The sequence below is a fragment of the Lissotriton helveticus genome, chromosome 3_1 (genome assembly GCF_964261635.1).
Source record: "Lissotriton helveticus chromosome 3_1, aLisHel1.1, whole genome shotgun sequence".
Taxonomy (NCBI): Eukaryota; Metazoa; Chordata; class Amphibia; order Caudata; family Salamandridae; genus Lissotriton; species Lissotriton helveticus.
Window position 1 is genome coordinate 92,089,955 of NC_136061.1, and position 17,259 is coordinate 92,107,213.

General features: G+C 42.2%; 1 protein-coding gene across 1 annotated transcript in view; it reads right to left on the reverse strand.

Annotated features, from left to right (window-relative positions):
* The window catches only part of TNFAIP1 (TNF alpha induced protein 1), a 71,531-nt gene that overhangs the window by 22,193 nt on the left and 32,079 nt on the right, over positions 1-17,259 (reverse strand). Inside the window, exons 3-4 of the mRNA XM_078679299.1 lie at positions 6,262-6,431; positions 3,236-3,325 (exon numbers count right to left, since the gene is read on the reverse strand). Of these exons, the coding sequence (XP_078535425.1) occupies positions 3,236-3,325; positions 6,262-6,431 (260 nt within the window). The remainder of the gene's footprint in view (positions 1-3,235; positions 3,326-6,261; positions 6,432-17,259) is intronic.

A 17,259-nucleotide genomic window follows, 5' to 3' on the forward strand; every position in this document is an offset into this window, starting at 1 on the left:
CAGCAGAGAGAGGGTTTACATTTCTGGAAGAGAAAGCTGTGGCTAGGAATTATGCATAGGGTGAGATAGCAGGCTGTAAATTGACCAGCATTATCAGGGGTCTCGACCTCATAACAAGAATGTTAGTATCCGCATGGCAGATGAAACCGTGGTATTTGAAGACGAGGCTATACTTAATAATTTGCTCAATTTTATTCATATTTACAAATTTTAGGTTTACAAAATCACAGAAGCACATTAGTCAATATCTTGAAAGATATTCACTAGTGTGGTTTGATGCTGCTGCTCATTATCTTGACCTATTATTTTACAGCAGATATATAACAATTAAAGGGATTTGTAGGAGGGCAGGCTCCTGTTACTGATGGACTTAATATTGAGGTCCATAAAAAACTCAAGCATTTGACTCCTAACTGCAAGCCTTTATGAAGATTGAGTGTGTTTCTCTTAAATTTACTACTAGAGAAGTGGTTATGACAATCATACTAAACCCAAAAAAAGAGAGCATTTGCTGCTCCAGCTGTAGGCCATTATCACTCGACACAGACAAAGTATCTGCAGAAATCATGGACAACAGATGTACACCCCTCATAATCCTCATTGAACAATCTGGTTTAATACCAGGTAGATTATCTTTGAATAATTTGCTCTTTCTCTTTGCCGTGTGCCATTGAATAAACCCTGAGCATAATACAGAAGTGGTGTTCTTGGATGTCAAGAAGACAACTGATACACTCCAGTGGTCTATTTTGTAAGTGCTCTGGGGAATGGGAGTAGGGGCATAGTTCCTCAGATTCTTCAGCTTACTTTACGACTGTTTCTGCTAGCATGAGTGTTAATGGCAATATCTCAACTGATGTATCAATAACTAGAGGAGTCTGGCAGAGTGTCTTACTACCAAACCTATTGGCTGCTACCGCAATATGAATTAGTGTGCTACCTGCATCAGCATTTGTCTCATGAGGCTGAGGTTTGGTGGCAGGAACTTCCCAAAGTACCAGTTTTGGACAACATTTTATTGTTCGTCACCGGGTGCTAGTGCTTCTCTAGATGTTAGATATATCCTATGAGTGAAATCAGATTTTCCTAAAATATGGAGGGATGCCTCAGTGATATACTGTGGGTGCATTCTACTCGAGGAAATTCTTAAGCTAATTATGGTATGGCAATTCAGATGTCGGAGAATCAAGTTTGCAGAATAGCTTCCAGGTCAGTTGCTGGTTTTGATGCTGTGAATAAAACCTGTCATGCATGGTATAAGCTGGGTGCTACTGCGAATCTGTATAGACCCTAGTTTCTTTACTTGTGGAATAACCTGGTCACACAAATTAGCGCCAAAAGATACCAAGGACGTGCTCTCTCACAATGCAATTCCTGTTGTTTACAGACCTATTCTCTGTAGGCAATTTATTGCTGAGGTAGCTTTTAGGGAAAAGGGTGGCATATCGCCTCCTTGTGCTGCTTTTGTACTTCACACTTAAGAGCGCAATGAAAGCTCTAAGTAAAAATGCCCTCAAGGCCTAACAGACTACTCTCTCCTCAGTAAACTTCTACAGCTAACCGATAGAAAGCATTTTGTTTCCCACAAAGTCCTTCCTTCCAATATGAAGGTTTCATCAGGTGCAAGGGAGGGCTGGAGCCGTAATACATGTCACAAGAGATTGTACGACAATCTATATTTGCCAGTAAATACAATCTATTTTATTTATTATCAGACACAGGCTTGTCCATTTTAGATTCTTACATATGGCTTACTGCAACTGGTACGATTAGGGAAATTCTCGCCTTCCTTATATGGTTTGAGTCATTGCTCTTAAAAAAAAAAACTCAGATTCCTCCATGCGACACAGGTATGCTACGTGATCAATACGTTTCGGTAAGGGTCTTTTTCTAAGTTGTGTAGATGATAGGTCACCGCTTCAAGAGTAAAGCGGAGGTTTGCTGACCTATTTACCATGAATGCTGCCTTACATGCTACTATACAGGTATGAGGACCGACTGCTTATTCACGCAAAAATGTGTGGTTTTGTCATAAGTTTCCATTTTCTTTTATTCTTGCCTGCCTTTCAGTTAATCTACGCCTGTGATTTGTCATTTAATTATATTCTTCCCAAAATGTGGCTGGTTTGTATTATCCATTATCATTCTTTAAAAACGGATACAGTATGAAGGTGTGTCTCATAACTGATGATTTTCATGGCATGCCACTGCTGTATCTATTTAGTGGGCCTCCTAAGTATCCCGAAGTAGATTTGACAAGCAGATGGCTTACCAAATTAAAGTACGCAAAATAATTGAATGTATGTTTTCATTTTGAGCCAAACTTAAAATATTACTTCACTCTTATAATATGTATTGTCTAGTAGTCAGAATCCCCCAAAACTCCCATACTTCTGCCATCAGCCTTGAAAACAACAACAAGCATTGGGCAAGCTGGCAAAATGGTTATTTTTTTTTATTTTTATGTTTTATTACAAGCACATGTGGCTGCCATATGTTTCAAATAAAGAATTTTCAATTGAAAAATTATTCACTGATGTGTCCTATTTACTAGTGACGTTTTTAAAATAAGAAGCATTTCAGTTGTGCCTTGGATTACATTACTGTTTGTGAAGGAGACAAAAGAATGAAAACTTAAACATGCACTTAAATCACTGGCAGATATAATGTGCAATGTCACTCTCCTACTTTATGATAATAACAAAAGAGAGACATAAAATATGCCACCCGATATGCAGGAAAAAATATTAGAAGTTACTGAAAAATAAAAAAATAAAAAGCACATTGTGAACTAGCTTTGTACAGAAAATAAAATAAAATTGGTGGATGTGAACAATGCGCACGGACTTTGTGCAATCGCACAAACTGTGCTGAACCACTGCCCATTATTGCATGCTGTGGATGGTAAAAGCTCTTATATGCATGTACACTATGTATGATTTTCTAGAAAAAAAATTGTCTGGCAAAACATGTAAAGCGGTCTCAATGGCCAGACTTAGGAAAATAACTATTTCTAAAGATGCACATCTTTATTCCAAAGAATTAGACATTCTAGCACTAAAAAATGCACTAAACAAGGGCACAACTGACCCCATCCCCATGGTTTTAATATATGTTAAAGAATAGTCTATAAAACTTGACATATATACAAAACAAATATTAACCGAGGCAAGAGAAAACCAGGTGGCAATATTATAGAGCAATAATAAGCAATAACCTGATAAAAAGTACTAACCTTGGTAGACGATTCTATTAGTTTCTCTTCCTCCTTTGGAGATGTGATTATAGGGATGTTACATACTGGAGTATAAGTTTCTTTCGTGTCCTAAAAAAGTTTTAAACAGTGGGAAAAACATATACATTTAACTGGAGGGAATTAAAGCAAGGAAATTAACAGGAATGCCAGAAGTATAGACAGCAAGAGAAGGAAAGGTATGTGAGGGGTACAAAGAGGCACACATGGAACGAACAAAAACAGCAAGTGAGAAAAAGGAACACAAGAGGGAAAAACAATACTAGTAACATTAAATCAAAAGCGCAAGGAGCTGGGGGACTCAGAAGGGAAAGGTTCAGAAACCAAAAAGCACAAGTCCTGAGTTCCAAAAAGCACGAGGTCAGAACATGAACAGAGTGAGGGCTGGAAACCAAAGAAGGAATGGAAACCGCAAAAAGAGGTATGGAATCCAAAAGGGAAACAAAAAGCTGCTCTAAAATGTGGCCGACGTATGCACTCATAGCACCAGGTCCATAATTCCAATATGGTGTAGACAGCAGACACTGGGAGAAAGCAGGCCTGATTTGCAGTCCTCTAAAAAACATTGCAGCGGGGATTTTCAATTCTGAGACTTAATAAAAAGAACCTTGCTGTCTGGTAAAGGGGTCTCCAGCCCTTCTGTAATATGAGCTACTTATGTTCAATGAAAATCATCCTCAACTACTAATATTTTTAGTGCTGTAATAAGGATTGCATCAGGCTAGATCACATGAGTGGCACCCTATGCATGATTACCAGAAGTGGCGATGTCTGTGCAGGGTTGTCCACAGGGATCACTTCAGTGAGTCAGGCACAGTTGCATGAAGCAACGTATAGAACGTTTTGTCAATTTGGAATGTGTTTACATGGGTAAGTGATAGCAGCAATAGCTGCAATGCCTCAAGCAGCAAGGCAATAATAGTAATACCTGTCCCCCAAAGCCACATGATTCATCACTTAAATATCAGCTTTAAATATATTTTGGAAATTCAACTATTTTTCAAAAAACATCAGCTTAAGAGGTCTGAAAATACGCATATTTTTCCTCTCCAATACACACTTTTCCATTTTGGTTTACATATAATTATTGAGCCAAGCAAAAGTTTATAATTTAGTAGACTGGAATGCACACAGGAGAGCTATTTAAATGAAGCTGGAGAGCTATCAGTGGCTCAAGAGGTAGTCGTTGCAGAACATGGTCTGGTAATATCCGAGCACATTCAGGGAGATCAACCTTGGGTATGTGGCTGTGAACCCTCAAGGATGAGCCATGGGCACAGTGAGGGGCAGTGTGACCCAGTGCGACCCAGTGTGACCCAGGCACATGGTTCTGAATTGTGCACATTAATGAAGCAGCAAATGGACCAAGCATGTGGTTTTGAATTGTGCACTCTCTGTTTCACGGTAGCCTGGGTAACGCATTCAACGCAGACATGGTAGGATCCTGGCGTGCACAGCTAGACAGCATGAATCTTTGAACTCCAGAAACTCGGTTTAGATATGCAGTTAGTGAACTGCATTTCACAAATGAAATTACTTTTACATTTGAAACTGGGTTTGCCATTTTAACACTTGAAGGTTGTAAATTGGATACACTGCAGTGTTTGAAGCATGATTCTCAATGTGACGGTTTAGAACAGGGCTGGTAAAAACAAACGGCAAGAGGAGATTCTTCACTTTCTACCCTTTTGTCGCAACCTTAGCTCAAGCATGAAAGTGATCTGCCCACACAAAAGGGTAATGTTAATGCAGAAACAAAAACATCCCATTATACATAATAAAATAGAGGCTGGGACTATTTATGGACAGGGACACACGATCCCTACACTCTGACTCACCAAAGAAGCATGCTACCTTTTGGCAAAGCAGTCCATTTGACACTCTACTCAAAGTTTCACTTTTTGAGGTAACTACCTCATCCAGAATCAAGAGCCTGCAGTGTGTCTCCAGTGATCTGATCTGAGCATTTTCCGTGTTGCAATACCGGCTTGTAGCATTTGATCAAAGATGCAAATGAAAGACATTCCTACAAGCTAACCTTATTAAAGTCTGACCTCTAGTCTGCAGAAGCATGCAGTATTTTCCCCAGGAGTATTCACTGCTATCCTCTATTGTGCTGTTCACCCCTCCTCCCCTCTGTCCTAGCATCTTACCATCCATCCAGCCCATTCTTCCCTAAGCCTGTGAAATGTTCCTGTACACTGTACTATAAACAACCAATTCCCTTTGGTGCTGCAACAGCAGTTTGATAATGCTATAGAAAAGGATCAAAATATGCACTGATCACTTATATGGACCGAAGAAGATTTATCTAAATATTATTAAAAAAATTGAAAATTAGTAAAAATTACATCACATTTTACTAAATATGTGAAAAATACATTCAATTGTTATTGCTGTATGATTAAGAGCATTTTTTTAATACATTAATCTACATATTAACACAAATTCTCCACATTTAATACAAAATCCACACCCCTTTTTGTCTCATTAAAATCTCTTAATGAGACAATAAAGGGTGTGGATTTTGTATTAAATGTGGAGAATTTGTGTAAATATGTAGATCATTTTTTTTAAAGGATATGTACTAAATCTGACAGCATTAAATAAAAATGTAATGTATTTTTCACATATGTAGTTAAAAAAACTGTAATTTGTACAAATTGTAAATAGTTTGTGGATAAGACCTCTTTCATGGTCCATATAAGTTATTAGTGCATCTTCTGATCCTTTGCTATAGCATTCTCATACTCCAGGTAACTTGCAGCACAAAAGGGATTTGTTGTTAATAGCAGTATACTTACCCTGTCTCTTTTGGCATTTAAAGGTGTCTCTCCCGGTGTTGTGGGTTGTTTGTACCTCTTCACAGTGTACAGTGCACCAAGTTTCAAGGTTCAGCCCTCTGTTAATGTAAGGCCAGTGATCAGACAATGATATACACTTCTTTAGAATAGCTTCGACGGCACCATGCTGCAACAGAGAAACAGGCTCACCTACAGATCTCCTACCTGTAAGGCTGCCTTGCACATCTCCACGAGGCCCTGGATCAGGTAATATTTCGCTTCTGCCATTAGTTCTTTAATCTCCTGTCCAGTGTTTGGAAGTATAATAGTGTCATCTCGCAAGTAGTTCAAAATGGTTCCGAAATGTTTTCCACAGCGATCTATAAGAATCCAACCTACAATAGGAACAATGCGACTGGTTACTTGCACAACTGGGTTTGCATTCCATACTAAGCATCTAGGACATACGTTTATGTTTACATTGATGTATTCAAGCTATTGTTAAAAAAAAACGTAAAAAAGTGAAATGAAAAGTTTGTGTTGTTTCATACCTTGTGGTATTCATAAGTTATGCACTTCTCCCATGCTCCTCGCTAATGAGGACGCTGACATGATAGGTTCTTGGCGTTTCAGTTTACTGAGTTACCTAGAATTTGCAACCCCACAATGCACTCCTTATAAACTCATGTATTATCACTCATGACATGCTAAATTACATCATTGATGACAATACTGAATACATCTCAAAGGCATCACAGATGACATCACTGATAACCACCCCATATCATGTAGAGAATAGAGTTACTAAGCATACACGTTTCGGTCGAAAGCATGGAAATAGTGTAAGCCCTGGAGACGAGTATAAATGTTCATTTTAAAACTAATATTATGCACGGTCTAAAAAAAATTGGGGCGACAAAAGTACTACATTTTAAAGGCTGAGTGCACATAATTTGCATTCCAGAGGTATGTTTGAAAGTAGATTGTAGTTTTAAGCCAAAGTATGTTCTAAAAATTCTGTGAGAAAGGCGAAAGCTGCTATTGACAATACATGAACCACCATTGGATATCTAGGCACGTGCCCATGTTAAATAGTTGTAATACTGTGTTATAGACACATTTTATATTCTGTGCATGTTGATTTCTAAAACATTACTAAATATTTTTCAGCATTACAGTTTGATTAACTAGAAGGGAAGGGTGTCCCACTTAGAGGTGGTTTCTCTCATACTGGTATTGTAAACATGGCTCTAAGGTTGAATGCCAATATGCCCTTCTCAGGAATGTTTGTGGTGTATTTTATTAACAGAAAGTGGCTTTACAGTGGCAAATATACACCGCTCAACCTCTTGACCCCAGACACTGGGGCATGTGAAGTCTTAAAGAGGATCATTTTATTAAGGAGAATAGAAAAATGTCCATAGGTGTAGAGGTTTAATTACTTTAAGCACACAACTATAGGATGGAGTGACATTAACAGTATGATGTCATCAGCGATGTAATTTAACTTGTCGTGAATAATGTAACGTGAGGTTGTCAGCAGTACATGATGGGGCCACAAGTGATAGTTAGCTCAGTAAACTATAACTGATGTATTCCAGTGCTTTTTTGTTTTTTAAAACATTAACTGTTATATTATTACAGAATCTAACTAGAATGTCACTTTAACCTTGGGTTTATTTTCAGTGAATTTCTTTTTTTTTTTTTTTTACACCATGAGTTAATATCTTAAAACCTTACCGAACTAGACTAGAACATCGCTTTAACCTTTCAGTGATTGCTGCGTTTAAAAAAAAAGTACAATAGGATATTATCATGCATACGCAAGTATAACATCACTTAAACCTTGGTCGTCTTCAGTGAATTTTCATATTCACCCAACTCCACTACTGGGCATTCCATTTTACCCTGTGCAGCTTGGTGTTGGCTGCAGGGGCCTGTGCCCAACAACATGCCTTGGCTACCCAAAGACTGAGCACGGCTGCGGTGTGGTGTGGTGGTGGTGGTGGTGGTAGGGGTTGAGGGGAACTGCTGCCCACGGGGTGCATGGCGCACAGATTGGCCACAAGCGTGGCTGTGCACAGCAGGGGATGGCTGACTGCAGGGCTGTAGCTGAACTGCCAACAGCTGTAACACGAGATCACGCTAACTTAACTTATTGAAGCTTGCATTGTGTTGCTGTACTATAAAAACATCTAAAATAAACATCTGTTAATCAGCACCAAGGTACCCTCTTCTGGGTGAATGTGTGCTTTACAAATACATGTTATGTTATGTACTGCATGGGAGAGGCATGCTGGGTCCTGTGCCATGATTTTTATTTTTTTATTCAATCCAACAGGAAAGCGCCAGGAGTTCAGGGCACCCGTTCCATGCCACCTTCTATATTTTATAAACTTATCGTTCAGGGCACGATGACAGAGTCCCCGACTCCTGTAATGGTGGTGCAGGAAAGTGCCCCTTTTTGACATGGTTGCCCCCACTTTTTGCCTCGTACATGATGTGATTTCGACTGAAAGTGCACTGGGTTCCTGCTAATCAGGCTGCCAGTTCCAGAGCTCTTTCACAAAACTGTTTAATTGTTCCCCCAATTTGCAAAACCTTTAGCACCATCTGGTACTCAGGGCATAATGTACTAAAGAGGTCCCTACGGTGTGCAGCACGAATTGTGCCACCCTCAAGGGACCCCTCAAAAAACACATGCAAGGCGGCCATGCAGACTGCGTATCCTGGTGCAGACAAAAGTGAAAACACAACACGTCACACATCCCTGTGTGCAATGTCCCCTACCACTGCATATGATAATTGTAAGTACCCCTACAGCAGGTTTGACAGCCCTAAGGCAGGGTGTTTAATATTCTATCTGAGGACATATCTGCATGAGCAAATATGCCCCTGTGCTGGTCAGCCCTAAAGCTGCCAGTGCAAGTGAACAGGAAAGACATCTTAGACCATGTACTGGACACTGGTGAAAACGAGTTCCCCAGCTCCATGATGGGTTCACTGAAAATATGGGCTGTTTGGAGCCAAACATCTCGTCTTGACAAACACATCCTGAAGTCAATGTTACATTTATGAATACATGCACTCAGAGGGCACCTTAGAGGTGCCCCCTGAAAACCTACCAGCCTCTGGTGTGTTTGCGGATTGGATTCTGCCAGCCTTCAACCAGAGATACAGTTCTGGCCTCCTTAGGTGAGAGTCTTTGCTCTCAGGCCACCCAGAACAAAAGCATGTCTGGATGACCTGTTGATTAGCCTCCTTGGGCTGGCAAGCTTGAAAGGAGCCGCTGCCTTCTGAATGCGAATCTGGCTCCCCTCATAGGAGAGGAAGCCACCCCCGGTCCAAAGCCCACTTGGCCAGGTGGGAAAATTAGCTAGTTAGATAGCCTTGCCACTGCCAGGCTTGCAACACCCCTAAGGTGAGCTAACTGCATTATTATTATTTTATTATTATTATTATTATAGGCTTTTGTAGCGCGCTCGGTTACTAAAAAAATAGTATCCTGGCGCGAAAAAGGTAAGAAACAGGACATAGGAGGATCTTATGCAGTGATGTTAAAAAGGTGGGTCTTCAATCCCTTTTTGAACAGGGCGCTGGATGGAGCTGTTCTTAGCTGCTGCGGGAGGGTGTTCCATGCTCTCGCCGCTCTGACTGAGATAGATTTGCCGCCGAGCCTGCTATATTTGAATTTTGGGACCGTCATCTGGTGCAGATTAGCTGATCTAAGGGGACGGTTGGGAACATATAGGGAGAATCTTTTCCTCAGGTAGGTAGGACCAGTTTGGTGGACGGCTCGATAGGCGAGGACAAGGATTTTAAATAAAATCCTGTGGGCAACCGGGAGCCAATGTAGGGTGCGGAGAGATTGGCGGACACTTGAGCTTTTTGGAATATTGAACAAAAGCCGTGCAGCGGCATTTTGTATAACTTGGAGGCGATGGATCATATAGGCAGTAAGGCCGCAGAAGAGGCCATTTACATAATCCAGTCTGGATAATATAAGGGCACGGATGACGGTCTCTTTTGCCGCTCTCGGGAGGAGTGGAAAGAACCTGCGTAAAGTTTTAAGTGTGGAAAAGCAGATCCCGGTGAGTCTTTTTATATGATCTTCAAATCGGAGGTCATTATTAAACCAGACTCCAAGATTTTTGGCAGGGCCTCCGATGGATGTGGGGCAGGGTAGATCGGCTGGCCAGAGAGAGTTGCCAAAAATATCTGGGAAGGAGCCATAGAGTAGAATTTCAGATTTGCTTTCGTTGCACTTTAATTGGGCGAGGGCAAGCCAACGAAAGACAGATGACAAGCAGGTTTGGGCTCCAGATGTATCCAGATTGTTTTTAGGCCACGTGAACAAAAGTTGAGTGTCGTCAGCGTAGGCCATTATTTTTGCTCCCAGTTGTTCAGCGAGGTAAATGAGCGGGGTTAGATATATATTAAAAAGCAGGGGGCTGAGGGTAGAGCCCTGAGGCACACCCGTTGCAAGTTTCTTAGGGGAGGAGGCGAAAGGGGGCATCCAGACTTGTTGGAATCTATTGTCCAAAAAGGATGTTAGCCATTCAAGGGCAGAGCCTGTGATGCCAATGGCCGCTAGTCTGGTGAGCAGAAGGGAGTGAGGGACAGTATCGAAGGCGGCAGAGAGGTCTAAAAATCAGAGCCGCCCTGCCACCTTCGTCCAAACACTCTCTGATGGCCTCGGAGATTCCCACCAACGCCGTCTCCGTACCGCATAGTGGACACAAATTTTCAGAAGTAACCTTCTTCATGATGGCAAACCTAGGAATTATGAGTTATGCTCACTTCCCACAGGACATGATATAGGGGGCGTAATGATCACAAGGGTCAGTAGCCCATTGACTACTACCCTACACTCACCTAACCATAGTAAAGTCAGTATTTAGGAGAGTCCCTGGTACCAGAGAAGCAGATCCTGATGACCTAAGACGAAAGTGGATACCGAAGAGCCGCAAAACCAGAGAAGACTGAAAAGAGCGCCTGTTTGCAGCACTAGCCGAAAACTGCACCAAAGTCAACCCATCCTGCAGCTGTTGACTCAAAAACCATGGGAGGACTGCCTGTCTTCAATAAAGACCAAGAACTCTCATGAACAGTGGACCAGTTCACAAGAAACTCCAAAGAAGAGACTCCTAGTCCTCCGGAACTGCCAAACCCAGACACCTGAGGCAACCACTGCACCGGTCGCCTCCGGGCCCAGTTGAAGCGGATCAACGATGCCTACAAGGTTTCCCAGCCCACCAGAGCCAGAGGCCATCATGTGTTCACTTGTCCTGGACTTCCCAACATCGCCTGCAGTCTCTGCACGTTGACCCTCTTGACCACTCGGTAAGGAAAGCCAGACACCTCTGCACCCGTCGCCCCTGGGACTTGGAGAAGAGGACCAAAGGTATCCCCCCATACTCGAGCATCGTGAGGTCTGAGCCCCCTTGTTGGTTCAGCCCGACTGTCTTCCTGGCCAGAGCCTGCAGCCTTTTTCCTCAGTGACCGATCTCCATTGAAATACATTGGGCACCCAATACTGTTGCACCATGGACATGCCCACCGTTGTGCCACTGGTGTTGCCTTGGAACTTGCCCACCACTCACCTAAACTCCTGGAGATTGGCCTTGTTAGTCGCTGTACTATACCAGTTTGCAGAACTTGTTCTACCTTCCATAGAACTCAGAAATTGCACTGTGTCCACTTTAATAAAGTATTTACATGAACGATTTTTATCTAATGCCTAAACATATTTAAAGATACTTTCTATTTTTATAAATTGGTTTGGATCTCCTTCTTGAGTCATGTTCTCATTAACGAGGAGTAAGGCAAGGCTGCGTGCTCGCACCCCTGCTATTTATACTTTATATCAATAACCGCAGCTCATATTTAATTGGTCGTATGCAGGATGTACTGAAGGTCATTGGCGTTCTTCTTCCCACGCTACTTTATGCGGATGATGCCATTTTTATGGCTCGTACCCCAAAGGCCATGCGATGCCCGGTTAATTCATTTGTGGATTTTAAGGCCGATTTGGAACTGCGGACTAATTTTACAAAATCATAGATTATGTCTTGTAGCCCGAAAAAGTCATGCTTACCTGGCATTACTGTTGGTACTAAGAGACTTACAAATATTGAGAATTTCACATACTTGGGCATTGCTAATAGTGCTTCTGAATCCTGGGCTCCTCATGCATCCCAAAATAGGCTAAAACTCGTGTGAGCCGTAGGTTCCTTATTGAATTAACCTAGCACTGCGGTTGGAAGGTTCTTGAGCCCCTCTGCTGCAGATCAATAAGGCACAATGCTTACCAATTGCAATTTATGGAGCAGCGATCTGGTGAATCTCAGATTGCTCTGTTTTTCAAAGTGAGGAAAATAGAATTTACAGGAGAATGTTGCCAGTCCCCATTTCAACCCCTCACTATATTTGCCATAGAGGGCTAGAACTGACCTATTTGAGCAATGTTATCTGCACGAGGCCTGTAATGTTGTGGTTGTCTGTTTGACAGTCGGAGGCACTGTCGCTCACAAAAGATATAAACGTCGATTCTTTGGCATGTGATAAAGGCTTACTATAACCTTGGTTAACTTATGTCAAAAAAGCACTGGGAGGAATTGGAATTGGGAATGCCCTTTCAGATCCTACTTTTGGCAAGAAATGTCAGACATTGTGGTACAGCCTATAACTTCCTCAAACAACTTGAGGACAAGAAATCCCACATGTGCATGGGGCTTTTCCTTCATGCAGCCATTCATTCACAGGAATCAATGTTTTTTTTTAATGTTAAGAGATTTATAATGTGGTATGTGGATTTATCAGCTCTATTGCTTGTTCTGTATTTTAATTTGCTAGTTTAATGAAATTGTATGTATTTTTCTGATTGATTCTTGCTGCTTATGTGCTTTTATGGCTGCTCACAGTCGATTAAAGAATTTTAAATAAAGAAAGAAATGTACATTTCCCAAAAAAGTTCTGACTTTCTGCTAAAGTTTGTGTCATTATGTTTCACCTTTCTGTATCGGTTTCCAAATGTTCTTATTGGAACCAAACTCCACACAGCCAAAGAACGTGCACGACTGAGGGGTTGGGCAACTCCCTGCTACACATGGCTGCATGCGATGTGGGGTTTGGGCACAGTTCATGGCACAGGCCTCAAGTTATAGTTCTCAGTAAACTATAACAGGTGAATTTCTAAAACATAAATGTTTGAAATATTTTAATACCCAACAATAACATCACTAACATTTTTTTTGTTGGTGTGTATACACACACACACACACATAGAAATACATACATAGCTACATCGAAGTAATACTTTAGATGGAAGCATCTTACAAGAAAAATGTGTTTGTGGGTCAATTATTCTTTATCCTGCAACATTTAATAGGCATAGCATTTCATTGCTCACGTTGTGGGAAAAACAAAACTTTTAGTTAAGTTCATAGCTAACATTAGAGCAACTGTGTAATGGCAAGCAAAGCGGAGCATATATTTTCTGCTAAACCTCTACTGCGAGGAGCCATGCAGACCTCGAATAAGATTGAGGGCCCGATTCACAGAGTGTCTCCGCACTCTTGGTGGGGGCCCGCACTCCTGGCGGGACCTCCACACTGCGGTTACTCATTGCGGAGATCTCGCCACAAGTGCTGGAGCACCTGTGGTAAATAAATAATTAATTACCGGTACTATTTTTGACTGGATTAACAAGAACAGATAGCTCAATAAATAAGAGGCAGGATCCGATGTGTCCGAGTCAGAAGGATTTATTCAGGCAAAAGGGAAGGGACTGGAACGGGACAGCCTGAAATAAAATAGGAAGGAAGGAAGGCGGCTGCAATGCTTCATCGACAGTGCAGCATATATATAGTACAATACATTACATTGCATACAATAGGCGTAGCAGTAGGCGTAACTCGTAGCAGTCGCGAAAGATAAGAGTAAATGGGTGGAGAAAGAAGGCGTGTACAGGGCGTATACATAGACATGTGGTATGAAACGTCACAGTAGTGTCATGAATGGGGCGGAAACATGGAGGGGGCTACTCGAGCAGCTGGGACCTTTAACCTAGTGGTGCGCGCAAACGGGCAATGACGTGTTACTAGGGAGAACTGGGGCTATGACTTCTGCGCTAGAAGAGGAGACTAAAGTCTGCGGTGTCAGGACGACATGTACCTATATCATATCTGGTATCTGGTGTTTGGAGTACATGTTGATCGAATCCAAAAGTTATCAGGGCAAAGGCTACTTGACACTAAGACTGGTGCATGCATTTATTCTACATGTATTGCGTGTGCTAGGAATATTTTACATGGAGACAGAAAGGCTAGACCCTGGCTGAAACTAGTGATGCGATTCAGTAGCTTAGGAATGCAGAGAAGGAATGCTGGACTGATAACTAGAAGCATAACATACTCTTGGCAGACAGGCAGGCAGAGCCAGGCCGGGCCGGGCACTGTGCTGCGCGAAAGGAAGTGAAGGGTCAGGGATGCAGGTGGGGCTGTATCGCTCCTCGGAGAGGGTTCAGGAGACTGGAGCTTGAATCTGGTGTCCGGGCCCTTTTGAGGCCTAGAAACGGGGACATTTTACTGAATTAACGTGCACACTGTAAAACGTGGCAACATAGGCCGAATACTCGTTGCTTTCACGAGAACTGGAAACCGGCATACTAGAGTTGGACACAACTATAATTGGGTCTTTAATCGATCATGAGGGGGATACATGCATATCGGTCATGCACATATAGCATAGGATGGGGAACACGTAGGCACATTTAACATGGCAAAATGTACTTTTCCACATTCCCTCCTTGTGCCCTACGTTTCCATCAGGAAACATCAATATTCATGATACCATCTATCATTTCATATAGCATCATTTGCTCGTCTCGAATTGTCTTAGAACGGGACCTAGGACTAGGAATACAAGAGGTAGCACACATGCCGCAAATCGCAGGGCCACATTGTAAACAGAGGCAGCAACTGAATATAATCATTACTGCTATACCTAGGAATGACAATACTCTCCATCCCCAGGCAGATATTATACTCCAGAGCCAACCGGATCATGTCCAGGTGCCTGGATTCTGGTGTAACTGATGGGCAATTTTATGAAGTCTGGTTATAGCTGAATAAACAGACGGCGCGTTATTAGGAATGAAAATGCAGCAACTAGATCCGATGACTCTACAAGCTCCTCCTCTATCGGCCAGTATGACGTCAAGAACGAGACGATTTTGGAGCACAACAAATCTCATAGCAGATTGTTCTTCTGTTAAATTACCTAGAGCGGAAGTAGTCTCATTCACTACTGCTTCGAGGGTTCTGGTTAACCTACGTATTAGCTTACTATTCTGGACAGGGCCTATAAAGAAGAAGAAACCTTTATTGAAGTCTTGATATTGTTCTAGAGTAGTTTCAGTTTGATCGACAATTGGGGACTCGATCTCCCTTTTATGTCTAATGTGTACTAGATGTGTGTTTCTGTGATAATCAGACGGGGCTAGAAAAACTGGTGGCAGTAGGAAGGCAATGTAACATGTTCCATCCCAATCGAGGGGCAGACGAACATATGCGGTCTGACCACAAACAAAATAAGAATGACGTGAGGCTTTGAAAATAGATGTCCCACTGTCACTATACTGGACCACAGTAGTACAATCACTATGTCCTACATGTGCGGAACCATTCTTTCTGACACATAATTCGCCTTTGACTGGTAGAACTGAAATAGCAGGCAAATCTGGAGTAGTATCGGACTGGACATTCAAGACCATGAAATTCGAGGAATAATTACCTAAATCATACACTTCATTTTCTAGATCTAACCCTGTTCTATGGGAAAGACCTTGCTTGTCTGGAAAACATGTTCTATTCAGGAAGGACATATCAGTTGAGGATGACGTTAACGTGGACCATGCTCCACACGAACCATTATGTGAAAACGGATAAGGAAAGAGTGGCAGAACTCCCTTCGGTGTCTGGAAAGGGGGGAAGTCGACCACACACCCAACAATTAGTGGCATTGCTGGTCTGGTGTGAATAATGCAACATTCGGATAAAGGTGTTATTTCGCATAGCAAGACGATAGGATAACTCGTGAGGAGGCAGGTCACTAAATGTGTGCTCTACTGTAACATTAGAAAACATATGTACATGTGACATCGGAAAACATAAATGTAACGCATAACTTATGCATGTAACCATAAGACTCAAGAATAATAAAAAGAATAGAACGATAATACATCTCTTAGAGTTTTGACTAACTCTCTCACTGTGTGGGTCTGTCTCATACATGTCAGGAACCTGTCTAACCGTTTCACCCGAGAGGGACTTAGACAATTAAACTGGCTGACTTATTTTACTAGACCGGAGTTTTGCTTTATACTCCTGCTGCGGAGTTTTCTCTAACAGGGGAAGTTTGAATTCAGAGTCTGTGTTTGGGCAGTCCTTAAGAATAGGGCAGTCTTTGATAAATGTCTTTTGTCGTAATCCATGGAATTTCTTGATGTGGCTGGTATGCACCCAGCCCTTGCGTCCCTCAAGCTTGACGGCGGTCCTTGTTGTTAACAACACCAGCTGGGGTTCTTTCCAACGGGGCTCCAACGGACTTGAACGATCAAAGTTGCGCACCAGGACGACATCCCCCGGAACGACTTCATGCGGTTTCACCTCGGTGTTGTCTGGAAATGCAGCGGCAACCTGTGAACGACAAGATTGTAGTGCAGACATCAAGGAGGCAAGGTAATCTGTCAGCATATTACTGGAAACATCTGTAATCTTTCGGGGCATAGGTGTACCCCACATATTTGGAGGGCGGCCGAATACGACCTCGTACGGGGACAGACCTGAACGGGAATGAGCGACCATTCTCATGTAGAACAGGGCAACTGGCAGTGCTATTAACCAATCTACACCTTTTTCTGTACACACTTTAGCAATGCGGATTTTCAAAGTCTGGTTATGTCTCTCTACGAGACCGGCTGCTTCAGGATGGCGTACACAATGGAACTTCCACTGGTACCCTAACAGAAGGGATACTTGTTTCATGAGCTCGGATGAGAATGGCTGGCCGTTATCTGAATACACGACCCTAGGTAATCCATAGCAGGGAAAATACTCACGAACCAACTGCCTGGCAGTGGTCGCAGCTGTGTAATCTGGAACTGGATATGCTTCTGTCCACCTGGACAAAGCGCATACAACTACGAGGACATACTTGAAA